Source organism: Caloenas nicobarica, chromosome 10 (assembly GCF_036013445.1).
Source record: "Caloenas nicobarica isolate bCalNic1 chromosome 10, bCalNic1.hap1, whole genome shotgun sequence".
In the NCBI taxonomy this organism is placed as follows: Eukaryota; Metazoa; Chordata; class Aves; order Columbiformes; family Columbidae; genus Caloenas; species Caloenas nicobarica.
This window is the reverse complement of record NC_088254.1, coordinates 22,051,686-22,067,815: the sequence shown is the minus strand read 5'-3', so window position 1 is coordinate 22,067,815 and position 16,130 is coordinate 22,051,686. Positions and strand designations below refer to the sequence as shown.

The 16,130-nt window shown below is 44.7% G+C and overlaps 1 protein-coding gene across 1 annotated transcript in view; it reads right to left on the bottom strand.

The window, feature by feature from the left end:
* The window catches only part of SMAD3 (SMAD family member 3), a 76,058-nt gene that overhangs the window by 12,795 nt on the left and 47,133 nt on the right, over positions 1-16,130 (bottom strand). Inside the window, exons 2-5 of the mRNA XM_065641487.1 lie at positions 9,417-9,610; positions 8,407-8,541; positions 7,640-7,714; positions 5,784-5,834 (exon numbers count right to left, since the gene is read on the bottom strand). Coding sequence (XP_065497559.1) covers positions 5,784-5,834; positions 7,640-7,714; positions 8,407-8,541; positions 9,417-9,610 — 455 coding nt within the window. The remainder of the gene's footprint in view (positions 1-5,783; positions 5,835-7,639; positions 7,715-8,406; positions 8,542-9,416; positions 9,611-16,130) is intronic.

Here is a 16,130-nt window from a genome sequence, read left to right as displayed (position 1 = left end):
TCGTACCTATTCCCAGCTTCTATCACAGTCTCCCTCTTTCCTTAATTATAGAATCTGAAAGAAAAATGCTCTATCGCAAGCAAAGCCTGATGTTCCTGCTCTCCTGCCCACATAACAGCCCCAAAAGAAAAAGCACGTCCACCTCTGACGGAAAAGGACATAATGCTCGTAGCAAGGGCTGACAGAAGGCAGCTCAGCAGAACATCCATTTCAGAGATGTGACAAGTACACCTGCTGTTCCTTCACGTTTTAAACCATTTTTTAGCTTACAGCAAGGCCCCCTCCTGACATCCGCAGGTGAACACATCCAGCAGTCACACAAGTTTACTGCTTCTGCCTTTTTCTCTTGTATGTACAGCAAATACCAGCACTAATCAGCCTCTTAAGGTGTGTCCACCCACTTGAGAAAACAGATCATGTTCCACATGACTGCGCTCTTATTCCGCAGCAAGTGCCTTTCCAACTGAAAGGCTGCTCAGATCCAGAAAAATCAGATCAACTTTTGTTGATCCTTAAGTAATGTCCTCAGATTGGTACTACGCAAGTTATAAAAACACTGAAGCCTGTATTGCTCTCCATGGTTTTGTGGTCCTTTCCTTCAGAAACCACCTCCGCTTGGTTGCGACCCAAGGGAACTGTGGATTCCCCGCTGAAGGGTGGACGGAAATGTTATTTCCAGCTTATTTGCAACTTGAGGAAAGACACAAACCAACAAATCCTATTTTGAAGAAAAACTTGTCTCTAAAAAATGCAACCAAGCTTTTAATGATGCTGCATTCTCCTGTGATTTGTGGTCTTAGGCTTCGGCTTAAGCTGTCATGGGACGGGTGAGTTACCTCTTCTGTTAGAGCTGTCCTGAATATTCACTTTTAATTTACGGATTTACTGTTTGGGGAGAAGTAAGAGAATGTAGCTCTGCTGAAGCCAAAGAATCCTGAGGGGGTAAACAATCAACTAAACCATGATACATTAAACCCAAGCAAATCCCACCTGAACCACCTCCATACAATTCCAACCTTGACTCACTACAGCTTGGCTGTCACAAGCATCCACTGAGCACTGGGATGGTACCCACAGCGCTTCTTCCCTCCCAGGTGAAAGTACTGTTCGTATCTGTTCAGCTGGAGAGGTAAAAAAAATCTGCTGGCTGCTTTGCAGTCTCTACAACATGTGCTGCAAGCATAACAGAGGATGTTATCCTGGTTTCAGTTAATGCATTTGATACACAATGTATATCAGAAGTTACTGATATATGATATTCAACTGTATTAGGGCCACAGAAATGATCTGAGGCTGGAGCAGCTCTGCTGGGAGGACGGGCTGAGAGAGCTGGGCTGTTCAGCTGGAGAAGAGAAGCTCCGGGGAGACCTTAGTGCGGCCTTTCCGGACTAAAAAGGGGCCCATACAAAAGATGGAGACAGACTTTTGAGCAGGGCTTGTTGTGTAGGACAAAGGGTGATGGTTTTAAACTGAAGGAGGGAGATTCAGGCTGGACATGAGGAAGAAATTGTTGCCCCTGAGGGCGGTGAGAGCCTGGCCCAGGTTGGCCAGAGAGGTGGTGGCTGAAGCATCCCTGGAGACATCCCAGGCCAGGCTGGACGGGGCTCTGAGCAACCTGAGCTGGTGCAGATGTCCCTGCCCATGGCAGGGGGGGCACTGGGGACCTGGGGAGGGCCCTCCAACCCAAACTGTTCCATGATTCTATGAATATTAATTCTAACCCCTCCTCAGAAAGGAAAAGACAAATAGATGTGCACGCTCCCTTCCCCTCTGTGCTCTGAGAAGGGTTTTTTGCTGCCCTGGGAAATGGCGTTTCAACACGACGAGTAACAGCGGCTGATGTTACTGATGGATTTGACCGTGGGGTATGTGCTTATTTCACTTACAGCTTTTGCGTCAAGGCTTTTGCGGAGCACACACTGACAATGGATTTCCTGTACACCAAGGGACGGCCTCGCTCCAAAATAACAATACGCATGAAACCTCAGGCCTGGCCCTCGGCCAGTGTAAACTCCCTGACTTCATTCCCCATGTCCACATAATGCTGGCAACTCTCCTTTCATTCGGGTTGTTTTCTGTATTTTTCCCAGTTCATATTTCAGTAATACAGAAGAGATCATTGGGTATCTATAACTTCCATTTAAAGCTTATGTTTGACAACTCAAAACTTGACAACTGAAATTTTGGATCAAAACTAGAATGCTTCCAAATCAAATGCACAAGCTGAAAGGAGGAAAAAAAAAAATCCCAATATGTTACCTCGCAACACTTTTGTGACTGTGAATGGAAAGATGAACCTCCTTAAATCACTCCAATCCCATATTACAGTCTTACAGCTTTATGCTGAAATACATACATTGCACCTCAAACGAACCTTGCTTCTATTGTCCGAGTTGGTTTGCCTCATGGTAGTTTATTGCCTTTGTAATTCTCTGGAATACGGCCATGGGATTTAAGTCCAAAGTTCAGCTGACACACAGTAAACTGTCTTAAAAGCTTCAGGTTGTTCTGGTCAAATAAACGGACATCAATACTGTGACGTTATTTTCTTAATGGCAAAACTGCAAAAACCTGCTGTACTCCACTGCCAAGAGCTTGCTGATAACTTTCCTCATCGCGCACCATTGTGTGTTTTATATTTCAATTTTCTCAACAAAAGCACAGGGAAAGCCCGATTAAACTTCTGCACATCAAAGGACAGCCCTAGACAGTGGACTATTCTGCTTATCCACAGAATTATGTAGCACAGCAAAAGCAGGAGCACTGCGGGCCACTGACCGCCGAGTAGCTTCTGTTTAACTGGAGGGAGAACCTGCAAAGCTGAGGAAAAATTCTGCTTTCCCAGCCTGTGCAGCCCCTTTCTGGGCTGCAGAGACCATCAGGGGAAGGTCTGAAGGGCTGCTGGTGTTCTCGTTACACCACTCTAAGCAGCTCCTTACCTTAGATACACCACCTACAAGGTACAGATGGGGACAATTTTGTCATTTGACAGTTTCAAGAGTTGCTCAGCTACACAACATTCCACTTATGATTTTGTAGCTTCCTCACACACAAAAATCACAATGAAATTTTTAAGAGAAACAATAAGTTCTTAATTTGTGGAAGCTCTTGCCTAAGAGCCATAAATATTTGGTTTGCAAAACTTGATGGTAACTTTTAATGTCAGTAAGTTAAAATGCTTTTCTGATGTCTCCTCCTTAGACTACAAAGAGATTCCTTGTGGTTAACCAGCTTCACCTGCTCCTACTTAGTTTTTGTCACCAGACAGCACATTAAACGCCCAACAGACCCATCAGCTGAGCAGCACGCGTTAATAACCGGTGTCCTTGCTAGAAAGGAATATGCATTGGGGCCTCTTTCCTAGAAACTCCTTCTTCCTTATGTAAGGCAGATGCCACAGTCAACTTGCCAGGTTGGTTTTGTTACATGTAATTGGCTCTTTATTTTTAGGTTGAAAAAGAATGCTAGAAATTCTCATTAACTCCTAGGCAGCACACTGGGGCATAATGGATTCAAATGAAAAAAAAAAAAAAAAAAAAGGAAATAAAAATAAGTCAGCCATGTATTCTCTTCTCAGGCTTTAACAGTTAAAGCAAATAAAAATTTAGTGGTGCTGTGGCAATATATTCCATGGTTTGGGAAAAAAAAAAGAGGAGAGGAGAGGAGAGGAGAGGAGAGGAGAGGAGAGGAGAGGAGAGGAGAGGAGAGGAGAGGAGAGGAGAGGAGAGGAGAGGAGAGGAGAGGAGAGGAGAGGAGAGGAGAGGAGAGGAGAGGAGAGGAGAGGAGAGGAGAGGAGAGGAGAGGAGAGGAGAGGAGAGGAGAGGAGAGGAGAGGAGAGGAGAGGAGAGGAGAGGAGAGGAGAGGAGAGGAGAGGAGAGGAGAGGAGAGGAGAGGAGAGGAGAGGAGAGGAGAGGAGAGGAGAGGAGAGGAGAGGAGAGGAGAGGAGAGGAGAGGAGAGGAGAGGAGAGGAGAGGAGAGGAGAGGAGAGGAGAGGAGAGGAGAGGAGAGGAGAGGAGAGGAGAGGAGAGGAGAGGAGAGGAGAGGAGAGGAGAGGAGAGGAGAGGAGAGGAGAGGAGAGGAGAGGAGAGGAGAGGAGAGGAGAGGAGAAGATAAATCCCCCCTCCAACAGCCCCAAGTTATCCACAAGTCAGCCAATGACTGACAAATTTTGGAACAGTGTCAAAGTACCCTGTGCCAGGATTAAAAGCATATGTAAACTTTATGGCTATGGTTATTCAAGAGTATTATCAAGTGGCCTCTGTCTGCTGGCTTAATGAACACTGAGAGAACTGATCCTCAGAGCCAGAGCTATGAGTGCTTTTTATGACAGACCTTTGAGAACAATTTCAAATACGGCAAGAGCTCAAACTGATGAAGACCAGACCTTTTATGTCTATAGGTAAGAAAATAAAGAGCAGAGCCACTTAAGGAGTTAACAGAGGCTCAGAGACAGCCACAAAATAGGATCTCACAGGTAACAGCCCCTTTCAACTGCTATTCCTTCTTCAGCTTTCCTCCTATTTAGTGTCTCCAGGTCAAGGAGTGAATTGGTGACATCAGTGGTCTCAAACAGCACTTAGGCCTGGACTATCTTCCGGGATGGATTTAGGCAGGAGAAAGATAACTCAAGATTGCAGTGCAACTTGAGTTTGCTTGAAGAAAACCAATGGGCTGGTGGGTCAGAAAAATCCCACAGCGCATCTGTGGTTTGTGCATCTCACCTACAACATTCCTCCAGGTTTGTTGGAGCAGGAGACCCCACAAAGACCTCTGATGCTCAAGTAAGGTTGTCCATGACATCTGCTTCTCTCCGTGCTCGCAGTCCTGCCCTCTGCCTGTTTATTTGGACTCTCCAGCTGCACACCAACCAATGAACCTCCTCCACTTTGCTCAGTCCATGCTCAGTTCATACTATAACTTACACGCAGAATCACAGAACCATTTTGGTTGGAAAAGCCCCTCAAGATCATTGAGTCCAACCATTACCCCAGCCCTGGCACTGCCCCATGTCCCTGAGAACCTCATGTCCGTCTGTCCAACCCCTCCAGGGATGGTGACTCCAGCACTGCCCTGGGCAGCCTGTTCCAACACCCGGCAGCCCATTCCATCAGTAAAGTTTTCCTACTATCCAATCTAAACCTCCCCTGGCGTAACATGCTTGCTCTGCTGGGGATGTGGGATATGACGCCTTTGCTGTCCTTCAATCGAGAAGATGATGGCCTGAGCTGACAAAGCAAATCTGTTGCTCTGAACCTCAGCCCCCTGTCCACAATATGTGCTTAACAGCATTTGCCCCATAATGAATGTAACATCAAGTTAACAAAAATAAAAAAACCTGCAAGGCGCTCTGGTGCATTGTAAAAGAGACCAGTAAGCACTACAAATTTACAAACTAACTTTTCAGGAGACAAAATTTAACCTCAATCTGTACCCTTTAAAAATATAATAACACAAACCCACCAGCAAAACAGCCATATATTTTCCTTTCAAACTCATGTAATCAAACATGGGTATATTTTCTGCAGTCCTTCACTCATTCTTTTCGGTATTTGTCTGTCAACATTTCTTGGTTTTTATTTTAACTCTGATGTAAGTTCCGATCTCTTTATTTCATAAAGAGTTACTACAAACCACTCTTATCATGGCAAAGAGGATTAGCAGAAAGGAACATCAATGGTACTCACAATCTCATCAAAAGCGCACAACCTCAGGAAATAACATCACCTCTAAAATGTCACTATCTTGACTGTAATTACACTCGGTTCTCAAGATCACATGCTTACCCAGATTATTGTGTGCTGGAGACATAGGGTTTGGTGATAAGTTTGGAGAACCTGAAAATCAAGACATTGTAATTATTAGGATGGCATCTGCACAAGGAAAATCTCTTGCAGAAAATCTTCAGTGCTGCCCAGGCTTGTTGGAGGGATAACTCCCTTCCCACTTAAGTCTCATTTTGTGACACCAGCAGCTCCTCTGATGTTGATTACTCTTTACATGAGCTTCCAAATGCTATTAATTATATCAGCTTACTACATCTGCAATACTGCTAAGCATCTTCGTAATGCATTCACTTCAGCTTAACCCATTAATGTTCAAAACTGAGCATGCAGCTGTCTGTATTATTTTCACTTGCAGTTATCACAAATCCGGTTGCCATCATGGCAGCTACGGTCAAACCCAGTCAGCTGGGCGTTTGAGAGCTTGATTTTACATTGCCAGGCACAAAACATACTCGTAAGAATCAAAAACATGCCACTCTGTATCAAAAAATCTTACTGGTTTTGGGACGATGAGTATTAGATCAAGGTAAACAGATCTGACCAAACAACTGTCAGTATTTTATCCCCAGTCATTTCAATTTAGTGCATGTACTCCAAATATCTGCACTTGGACGTCCAGAGCAATTTCCACAGGCTCTGGATGCCACATGGTGGTACAGCTCTTTTTTTCTTTTCTTCTCATAGTGAGTTCAGCTGGTTTATTTAAAATTTGTTTTTCTATAAAGGGGGAAGTCCATGACATCTGAAGGAAGGGATAGAGCATTTGAACATACATTGGGTATTTATAGCATCTTCCAGACCAATCCCATTCCAGTCCACTTTCCAAAAAGCCATACATACATTCCACATGTCAACCACATTACCAATAATTGTATGCACTAAAATGGTTTGTGTCAATAGGTTTAAGTTTGATGTAGATGAACAAGCCCACATCGCCCTCCTCCATCTGTGGAACTGCGGTGAAAGGCTGCAAATCACTCACCCCTCTTTTGGAATCCCACGTATGCTCTACGGCTGAAAACAGGCTCAGAAACCAAGATATTTGTGTGCAGTATTTGCATTAATTACGTTCTGTGTGTCTATCATTACGCAAGTGCCATGCATTTGCATATCCCTCTTGTAAAGCATCAGCCCTTCTAACCAAGGATGTGTTTTTGCCTTTCAAGTAAAAGTTTTACAAATTAGGACTCTGATTCAGCAGTTCTTCCTCACAAGCAGTGACACCACTCAGATCAACAGGATGCCTTAAACAACTCCTCCCAGAAAGATGAGACCTGCATGTTGAATTTTAAAGCATCGATACAGATCAGCACAAACACTAAGGCTGCTCATTCTAAACCTGGTTTCTTGTTTGCTTGGCAATGAGAGAGAACCCAGACTTTCAACTTTCTTTGGGATACATCCACCAAATGCTAAACCCATTTATAAACAAATCTCCTAGTGATAATTTCAAATACAGTTAAACTGGACATTTCAGTATGTAAATGACCAAACGATCAGAAAAATGCTTCTGAAGCAAAGCGCCAGCTACGTGCAAAATTTTCACGTGCATACAAATGTGCGGATCTAAATACAACACAAACTGTTGTCCTTAGATGTGCCTCCAGTGCTTCAGTCTCCCGCTTAGTAGAATCTACTGATGGACGTTGAGGAGAACAGGAACACGCTGTACCTTTCACCAGCAGCTCTAAAACATACAGCCCTGTGCTTTATGTGAGATGTCACGCTACATCTGCACTCCTACAGAGATCAAATACCTCAAACCACCATCTGATCTTCAGCGCTGCAAAGGAAAACTTTTAAAGAGTCTCTGATATGAACTAGAAAGCTGCAGTAAATGGCAAAAGACGACTTACCTGCATCCATGCTGGGGTTCATCTGGTGGTCACTAGTTTCTCCATCCTCACTCAAATAGCCCGGAGGAGGTGTCTCTAGAAGCATAAAATGATCACACTGTCATTGCAACTGGATGCAAAGTCTGGATTTTAGACTCCAAAAACATTTACTTTGTTATTCACAAGGAGCTAAATATCTTTTTTATTACTTTTCTTCCTCAAGCTGCAGGAAGGAGGAGCTGGCACAACCAGGATGATGGTCATAGCTTATTTGTGAACAACCGAAGAGAGGGAAACAAAAAAATCTGGATTTTTCAGTTGCATAAAACTTTAAGCCATGTAGACAATTTTCTGTCCACATATTTCTCCTCTCCTGGTGTGCAGCTGCATAGCTTGTCCATGCAAATAAGGTGTAAATTGCTTGTAAAAGAGATACATAAATAGAAGAGCTCAATTCCATCAGAAATTTAGAGAGTTTTACTCAAATTAAAATGGCTGAATTCCATTCAAATCTAAACTTGCTAAGGGAACATTCGACTTTAGGCTTCACAATAAACTGAGCACGCACTACTGAAGGGAAGAGGTGAGTTTAAAGAAAACAAAACTATAAACAGCACTGTTGTCTGTCTATATTTACAGCTTTCATCTATTTTTGTATAGGTTCCCACTCCTTAGCTTCAGAGCAATGATAGAAACTTTCCAGTCATTCAGCTTGGCAGACGCAGACACGATTCGCTGTGCAATACGACCCTTTTCCTTCCGCTCGCTGTATGGAAGGTATACGGTACCTGGAATGTAGTTGCTCTGTGGCTCGATACCTGCTGGGAAGTTAGTGTTCTCTGGAATAGAGTGACTGTAATCGTCTAATGGCGGGAACTCGGCTGGGATCTCTGTGTGCCGAGGCACCAGCACTGGAGGTAACACTGCACGAATGGGAAGGAAAAAAACCAAAATAGAACAGCAATGTTAACAGCTTCACAATAAAATGACTGAAACCCGAGAAAATGAAGAGAAACCAGTTCGGAGTAACACCCTTAAGTACGTGCAGCACCAAAGTCGCTAATTAAGGGACACGATTTGATACTTGCTTCTGAAATAACAGCAGCAGTTAAAGAGGCTATTCTTAACAGATCTCAGCTGGGGACAGCACTTCTCTGAACACACCTACACTGTCTGCCCCTTCCACGGCAAAGAAACAGGTCTCCTTGAAAAACCATTTAAGAGAACTTATACCATATGATTCAAAAGGAATAAAATTCACATAAAATGAAGCAGCAAGGTAGGATTAGCATAAACATCCAGACTGGTTCTGCAGATTTGTACCGACACGCAGCACAACTATCTGCAGTTGCAGATGAAAGTCTCTTTCGGAGGCAGGAGGAGACTTCAGAACAGAACGTTCGGTTGTGTTGGGAGCTATTCTTAGATCCGCTTCAACTTAACAGTAAATTTATCCTTAATTTAATACCAACAATTAGGGATGCACAGAACGCTGCCACAGTCCATACTCGTATCTCCTGTGTGTGTGAGTTGTTTACGTGCACACAGGGCCACATTAGGGACCTGGCAACGATACAACCTACTCGACTTGGATTTTATCTATTTAAAACAATATTTCCCCCTGAGTGCATATTCATAAATTATTCTACTGCATACAGTAAGAGATTATCATCAATAATAGATACGCTTTGGTTTTAAAACCCTAAGCCTGCTGCTTTATTCCATTTTGAAATGCACTTAGAAACCCCTGATGCTGGCAGCGAGAAGCGGAGGTACCGGCAGACGGGGCCGGCAGTACCTGGGGTTTCCACTCTTTGGTAATGATAAGGATTCACGCAGACTTCATCCTTTTTCATGTTGAAGGCGTACTCGCACATCTCCATGGCTCGCAGCTCATGGTGGCTATGAAGGTCCGGCCACCGCCACAGCCGGCAGTAGATCACATGGGGAAGACCTTTCCGGTGAGATACTTGCAACCGGCCATCTAACGATCTGCAGAATATAAAGACGATTGCGATTTAGACTGGCATTAATCATAGAATCATGGAACAGTTTGGTTTGGAGGGCCCTTCCCAGCTCCCCCAGTGCCCCCCCTGCCATGAGCAGGGACATTGGCACCAGCTCCGGTTGCTCAGAGCCCCGTCCAGCCTGGCCTGGGATGTCTCCAGGGATGGTTCAGCCACCACCTCTCTGGCCAACCTGGGCCAGGCTCTCACCACTCTCAGTGGAAAACATTTCCTCCTCACGTCAATAATACACATGTAGTAGTGACCACAGCCCATCAAACGCTCCATGGGGGAACCTAGTGTGAAGACTGGAGACTTGAGCAGGAGGTTCAGACCACAGGCTGCTCGGCCAGCTCTGTGTCCCAACACAACCGCAAAAGGTGCTCATCACCAAAACCCGCTGGGACAGGCATTCCAGTGCCAGACTTCAGGCCTAGAAGTACATCTCTGAAAACTGGAAAATGTTTGTTTTACACAGCAGCCCTGCTCTGGATTTATGAATTTTCTGAAAAGAGGTTTATTTGGAGGCAGGGACAAGAGCCACAGCAAGTAGGAATACATCCATTTAGTGGTACTTCTTAAGCATTTACAGGCCATTTGCACAGCTCTCAACAATCTATGCTGTGCACATAAAGGTATCACATCTTAGAATATGTGCTAATAAAACTGGATTTTTAAAATACAGAGAGACATGAATTCCCACTGTGACAAAATCACCCAGAATTGATACAGGCACCTTTTCTTTAAACAGTGTTCAGGACCATTACAAACAAACAAGGCTTCCAGTTTCATTTTCCAAATTGCAGCTTGAAAGCAAAAAATTTTTTTTTCAGCACTGTTTACTTTTGTTTTTACATCTAGTCCATGTCTCCTCCAGCTCAGTTATCACCTAATCCTACCCTCGCTCCAAAACAGCCTGTTCCGAGCAAAGCTGGGACGCACGGCGTTTTCAAACCCTCTGCAGCAGAGGCAGGAGCTGGAGCAGGGGCTGAGGGCTCCCCAGTCACCACCCAGGAACTGCCCCCAGGCTCCTTCTTTGAAGTCTAAACCCTCCCCTTGCTTAATGACTGAAATGAAACACTTCAGGGGTTTGGTGAAATATTTCTGGTTTTTAATTTGTCAAGGAAAGAAAAAAAAAATGAAAATGGAAATTTTAATCGGAATTATTTCCCCCAGTTCTTTGTGTTGGCAGCCAATCTAGAAAAACCAAACCAAACCAAAACACACAAACAATTATTCAAACAGTGGCTGCGTTAGTCTTGGCTGCCCTAGGAGAGTTTTCCCAAAAGCTGCTCTGGCAGAGCCTGGTAACACACACACCTCTTGTAAACACGGCTACAACAACGAGGAAGGCACAACGCGACCAATTCCAGCTATTCTGACAAGCGCTTGATTTAGAGGAGCAGGAAAGTATGTCACGTAACTGCTATGTATGAAATATATACAGAGTCTATGCTGAGGGACTTGCTGGTACAGGTTACAAACCATCTAAAACCTGCAAGTGCATTACAGCCTGAAAAATGCACTATGCCCACAGTTGTTATTTACAGTACATATTTATAGTATGTATTTCTTCACATTGTGTCTGTTATTTATGGGTCACGCACTCTCTTCGGACTGCTCTGTAATGTGGTGACCAACCAGCTGAGTCTCTGGCACGTTTTCCAAGTGTGTTCTTCTGCCAGGCTCCTTCCAAGGACAGAAAAGCAGAAATTGGTCTTCCCAGGTGGGAGACTCACCAGGAGGGTGCCAGAATCTACAGCTGATCATCTGGGAAGGTGGGAGCCTTGGTATGACTTCAGTGGGGCCAAGACTTGACTTACGTGACCCCAAAACTTGCCAGTTTGGAAAAATTAAGTAAATATATATACCAAAAAAGTGAAAATATTCACTAAATGTAACAAAAAAGAGTAGGCTGAAACAAGGAACAAACCAGGGCTGCTTTTCTGTCCCCCTTTCAAACATGTCTGCCCACTCAGAAGGATACCTCGCAGTTAAGTGAGGGTAAAGGAGAAAAAAGACGACTCAGATTATTCCAAGTGTCCCGCAGGAGACACAACCGTGGCAAGTGTTTTACTGTTCCTGGTCACCATCAGCAGCTGGACATTACAGCCAGGTTTGGGTTGAGGTTCGCAGCTGAGATGGGGGAACTAACACCAAGTGTGTACGACTTTGGGATTACTTGCAAGGATGGGTCTCTCCCTCTGTTTCCCAGAACAGAAAAAAAATCTCTATATCTACGGCAAGCAAGCTGGAGGGTAAAGCGCTCTTCTTCCCATTGCCCCAGGGTTCTTGGTAAAAGCCATGAAGCCTTTACAAAAGATGAGGCAGCACATCTCCAGGCCTGACTCGCTCTCTGGAAGCCATGCAAGAGCACATGGACATTTCCACACGCTTCCCAAGCAGTCACCGCAAATCCATGAAGGTGGCACCATGCCCCAATTCTTCCTTGTGTGTCCTGTGAGCTCCCGAATTAATAATCCTGGTGATACGTGAGATGTACCACTAAAACAAACATGCCAGGAGGGAGACAGATGCAGTAATACAGCAAACACAGAGACAGTGGTTGCTACAGGGACTGAACTTGAGACTTTTTGCCCCAAATTCAGTGGCTCTCATCACCCGTAGATTAATGGAGCGCTTCTGCCAACAAAGTTCTCACAGCAAGGGTGGACAGAGACACCAAGTCCCTGTTGTCTGAGCAGTCCCCGAACCCTGAACAGCTTCAGCGGTTATCTAAACCAAACACAGCCTAAAAGCACAACCGAGCTCTCAACCACCAGAATCGCAGCCACTTGTTTTTGTTAGCAGAGGCTGCACGCTGCGGCAAATGGCTTGTGCTGGCTGTTTTATCTGCCACTGCTCATGGCACAAATTCTGTCTAAGGCGGAAGACACAGACTTCTCCACAATCATATCTAAAAGACTTTTCAAAATGACAAAGCCATATGTTTTATTTTCAAATATAACCTCCCCCTTTCCCCTCAATAAGAAGATAAGGTAAAAGAAATCGTATTTCCCCAAAGCCCTGGGGGCTAATTACATTTTTATGATTGGGAAATCTCTCCTCAGGCTCTCTGTTACAGGACTTGGGACTAAACAGCTTCATCTGTGTGTTCTTGGAAAGAACGTGGGTAAGTAACAGGGCAGCTTTATTTCTTTCTGTTGTCCTACTTCAACCCTTAAGGAATAATTTCTCCAAATCAACAAATAACTGGCATGGCTGAGACAGAACACGAGATCAGATGAGCAAACACTGTGCTCTACTAAAGGCAGCTTTCTGTGTAGATGCGTAACTCCAGTTACTGCAGTCAACTGCCACGTCTTTATTAGCTAATTGGATGTCCATTCGTAGATGTAAGTGCTTGATCAAGCACAAGGCTGGAGTACCCAGTCACCTCACTCACAAATGATCCAGGCTGCAGTCTTAAGGGCAGCTAAGCCAAGCTAAGGCCTAGCACTGCCTTGGGGAGATGGGTTTCCTCCCATTCCTACAGCCCTGCCCCATCTCATCTCCTCCCTTGGCTCCTGCCCGCTCAGCATCACACCCCAAGCTGGCTCAGGTCTCTGACTTGGCAGAAGATTATCCACTTTTTCATGGGTTAGCAGGCTGGAATATTCCTTGGAGGAACCTGATGAAAGCCAAAAGCTGGTGCAAGATGAGTTAGTACATATTATCCTTTTGTTAGCAGGCACCACAGCTGAGGATGCACTTGGCTGGCTCACCATATCTGGATAACCCAAGCAGGTGTCTCCCTCACATCCATGCGCAGAATAATCAATAAACTCCACAGCACACACAACTTCTACCCTTGCTTGGTCCTGTTATGAAGCACAGTCTGATCTCAAAGGCTGAAGTATTCCCAAAACCACCTGAAAGCTCAGCACATCCAGACTTCATTAAAATCTGCAGAATCTAAACACCAAAATTTGCACCAGGTTAATGAATTGTTCCTCCCTCTTACTTTTCTTTTAACCAGCCTGTGTTGGGCAGATCTCCCTGTACAATTGAGCTGATACGTTTATTATCCCATACTACCTAACAAGATTTCTTCTAAAACCACCAAAGCTGCTTTGGCCAAAAATTCAGTACTGGACGGTTCTCTCCAAAAGCAGCACCATTTATTTTGGTGGGACACTGTGTCTTCCAAGTGCCTCTATACTGCATGGCGGGATTAAAGAGCAAAGGCTGTAAAGAGCTCTTCTTTTAACAGTGTTGATGTTCAGACTCTCACTGCCAGAGGGTTCTAGTCCACCTTTCCTAACTAGCACATATCCTGAACTTGCAGGATAAGAACGAGAAAATATTGTGATCCACATGGCTGTTTTACTAAGGGAAATATGATGAGCTGTAGTTCTCACCGCCTGCGAGTGTGAGAGCGTGTAGGCTCTGAGAGCCTGCAAGACCAAAACCAGAGCCAGGACACAGCGAGATTGCCGAGCTGATACCAGTTAGCAGTGGTTTATAACAAAGAACTGAATTCAATGATTCAGAAAAACTACGTCCTATGGTGCGTTCAAACGTAGAATCACAGAAAGGTTTGGGTTGGAAGGGACCTTACAGATCATCTAGTTCCAACCCCCTGCCATGGGCAGAGACACCTTCCAGCAGACCAGGTTGCTCAGAGCCCCGTCCAACCCAGCCTTGAACACTTCCAGGGATGGGGGATGCGTAACTTCTCTGGGCAGCCTGTGCCAGAGCCTCACAGGGAACAATTTCTTCCTCATACTTAATCTAAACCAGACATTACTCCTTGTCGTATCACTACACGCCCTTGTCACAAGTCCCTCTCCAGCTTTCTTGCAGATCCCCTTCAGGCACTGGAGGCTGCTCTAAGGTGTCCCCAGAGCCTTCTCCAGGCTGAACACCCCAACTCTCCACCTGTCCCCACAGCAGAGCTGCTCCAGCCTCTGAGCATCCTCATGGCTCCAACAGGTTCACGTAGCTCTGAATGAAGAAAGGGAGACCAAGGTTCCAGGAATACAGCCGGGTAATTTAACTGCTTGCACGACAGCATAAGGCATGGGCAGGGCAAAATTGGGGTGTCCACAAGAAACAAATAAACCTCCCTCTCCAGGCTGAAGACCTTTAGGATTGATCCATCATTACATGTTGTTACAAGCCATTTACCAGGAAAGCTTAACACATGAAACTGCTACTCCAAACTGTCCAGACTGCTGCTGCTCCAAGAACAAAGGGCAGCAGTGACTCTTAATAGCAAAAACAGAGAAGGGAGGAAAAAAGAATGACAGAAACACAGAAGCTTTTTCTTAAAAAAAAGCCCGATTTAATTTGTAAGATACTTTATCAGGAAAGGGAAACAAACCAACCAACCCCACACTTGTTACTTCTTATTTTCCTCATTGAGCACTTTGCAGTTATCTTCCCTGTAGACAGGTAATGAAACTCTTCCTTGCACCTATTCTCCTTCTTTAAAAGTACAGTTGAATTCAGTGGAATACAGTAGTGAAAATTAAGCAAAGTGATATAAACAAGATATTACAGGGGAGGTTGCCGAAGTTCAGATTTACTCTATCAGAGATCCCTTCCCTCCCCTTACCATCCACACACATACACTCCTGTTCGCAAAATCCATCCCTTTTATATCCCTGTCATTCATCTTCCAAGAGAGCAAAACGCCTGAAAGCTCAAGTATCCAGTAACACCAGCATGTGCAAAAAGGGGTAAGGAAAAGAGAAAAAACTATCGGGAAGAAAAAGTTTGTTATGTATTTCCAAGGCGTTCTTACTAAGCACCACAAGCAGAAGCTGGTTTTTAAAACCAAGACAAATAAGTTGCCAGTATGCTCTAAAGTGCACCAAGAACTATGGCCACAGGCTGTGATTTTCCCTTAAGCACAAAACATGATAAATAGTTCCTTACTGGCTCCGCATCTGGTCTACACCAGGAAAGTAAGTATTTATTCTTGTAGCAGCATCTGGGGTTTGTGTGCAGAGCACTGTAAAATCCACAGGGCTTCACCAAAGCTGGATAAAATCTCAACTTTCCCTGAATACCGGCCAAATGAACAACACCAAAGAAAAAAAATCACCCATGCAGCACATTTGTAATTCAAAAGCTTGCCATCTCTCTCCCCTCAATTTGCTCAGCATTGCTAAATTTTCCAATTTCTGGTGCAGTTTTAACAATTGTGTCATTCATGCTCTAGAACCAGAAGCAGCTGCATTGAACTGAGGTTTGCAATGCTCAGTATCACACTGCCAGAGAGGAAACTAATAGCTAATACTTCTACTTAGCACTTAGAAGATTAAAAGAATTAACAAACATCTAATTTGCAACACATCTCTATGGAGGGGGTAAGTTTTTATTGTCCCCGAAGCAATGAAGTTAAATGATTCTCCCAAAGTGTGATGGGAGCGGCTGAGGGAGCTGGGGGTTCAGCTGGAGAACAGGAGCTGAGGGGAGACCTTCTGATCTCTGACCTGCCTGAAAGGAGCTTGGAGCCAGGGGGGGTCGGGCTCTGCTCCCCAGGAACAAGCGCCAGG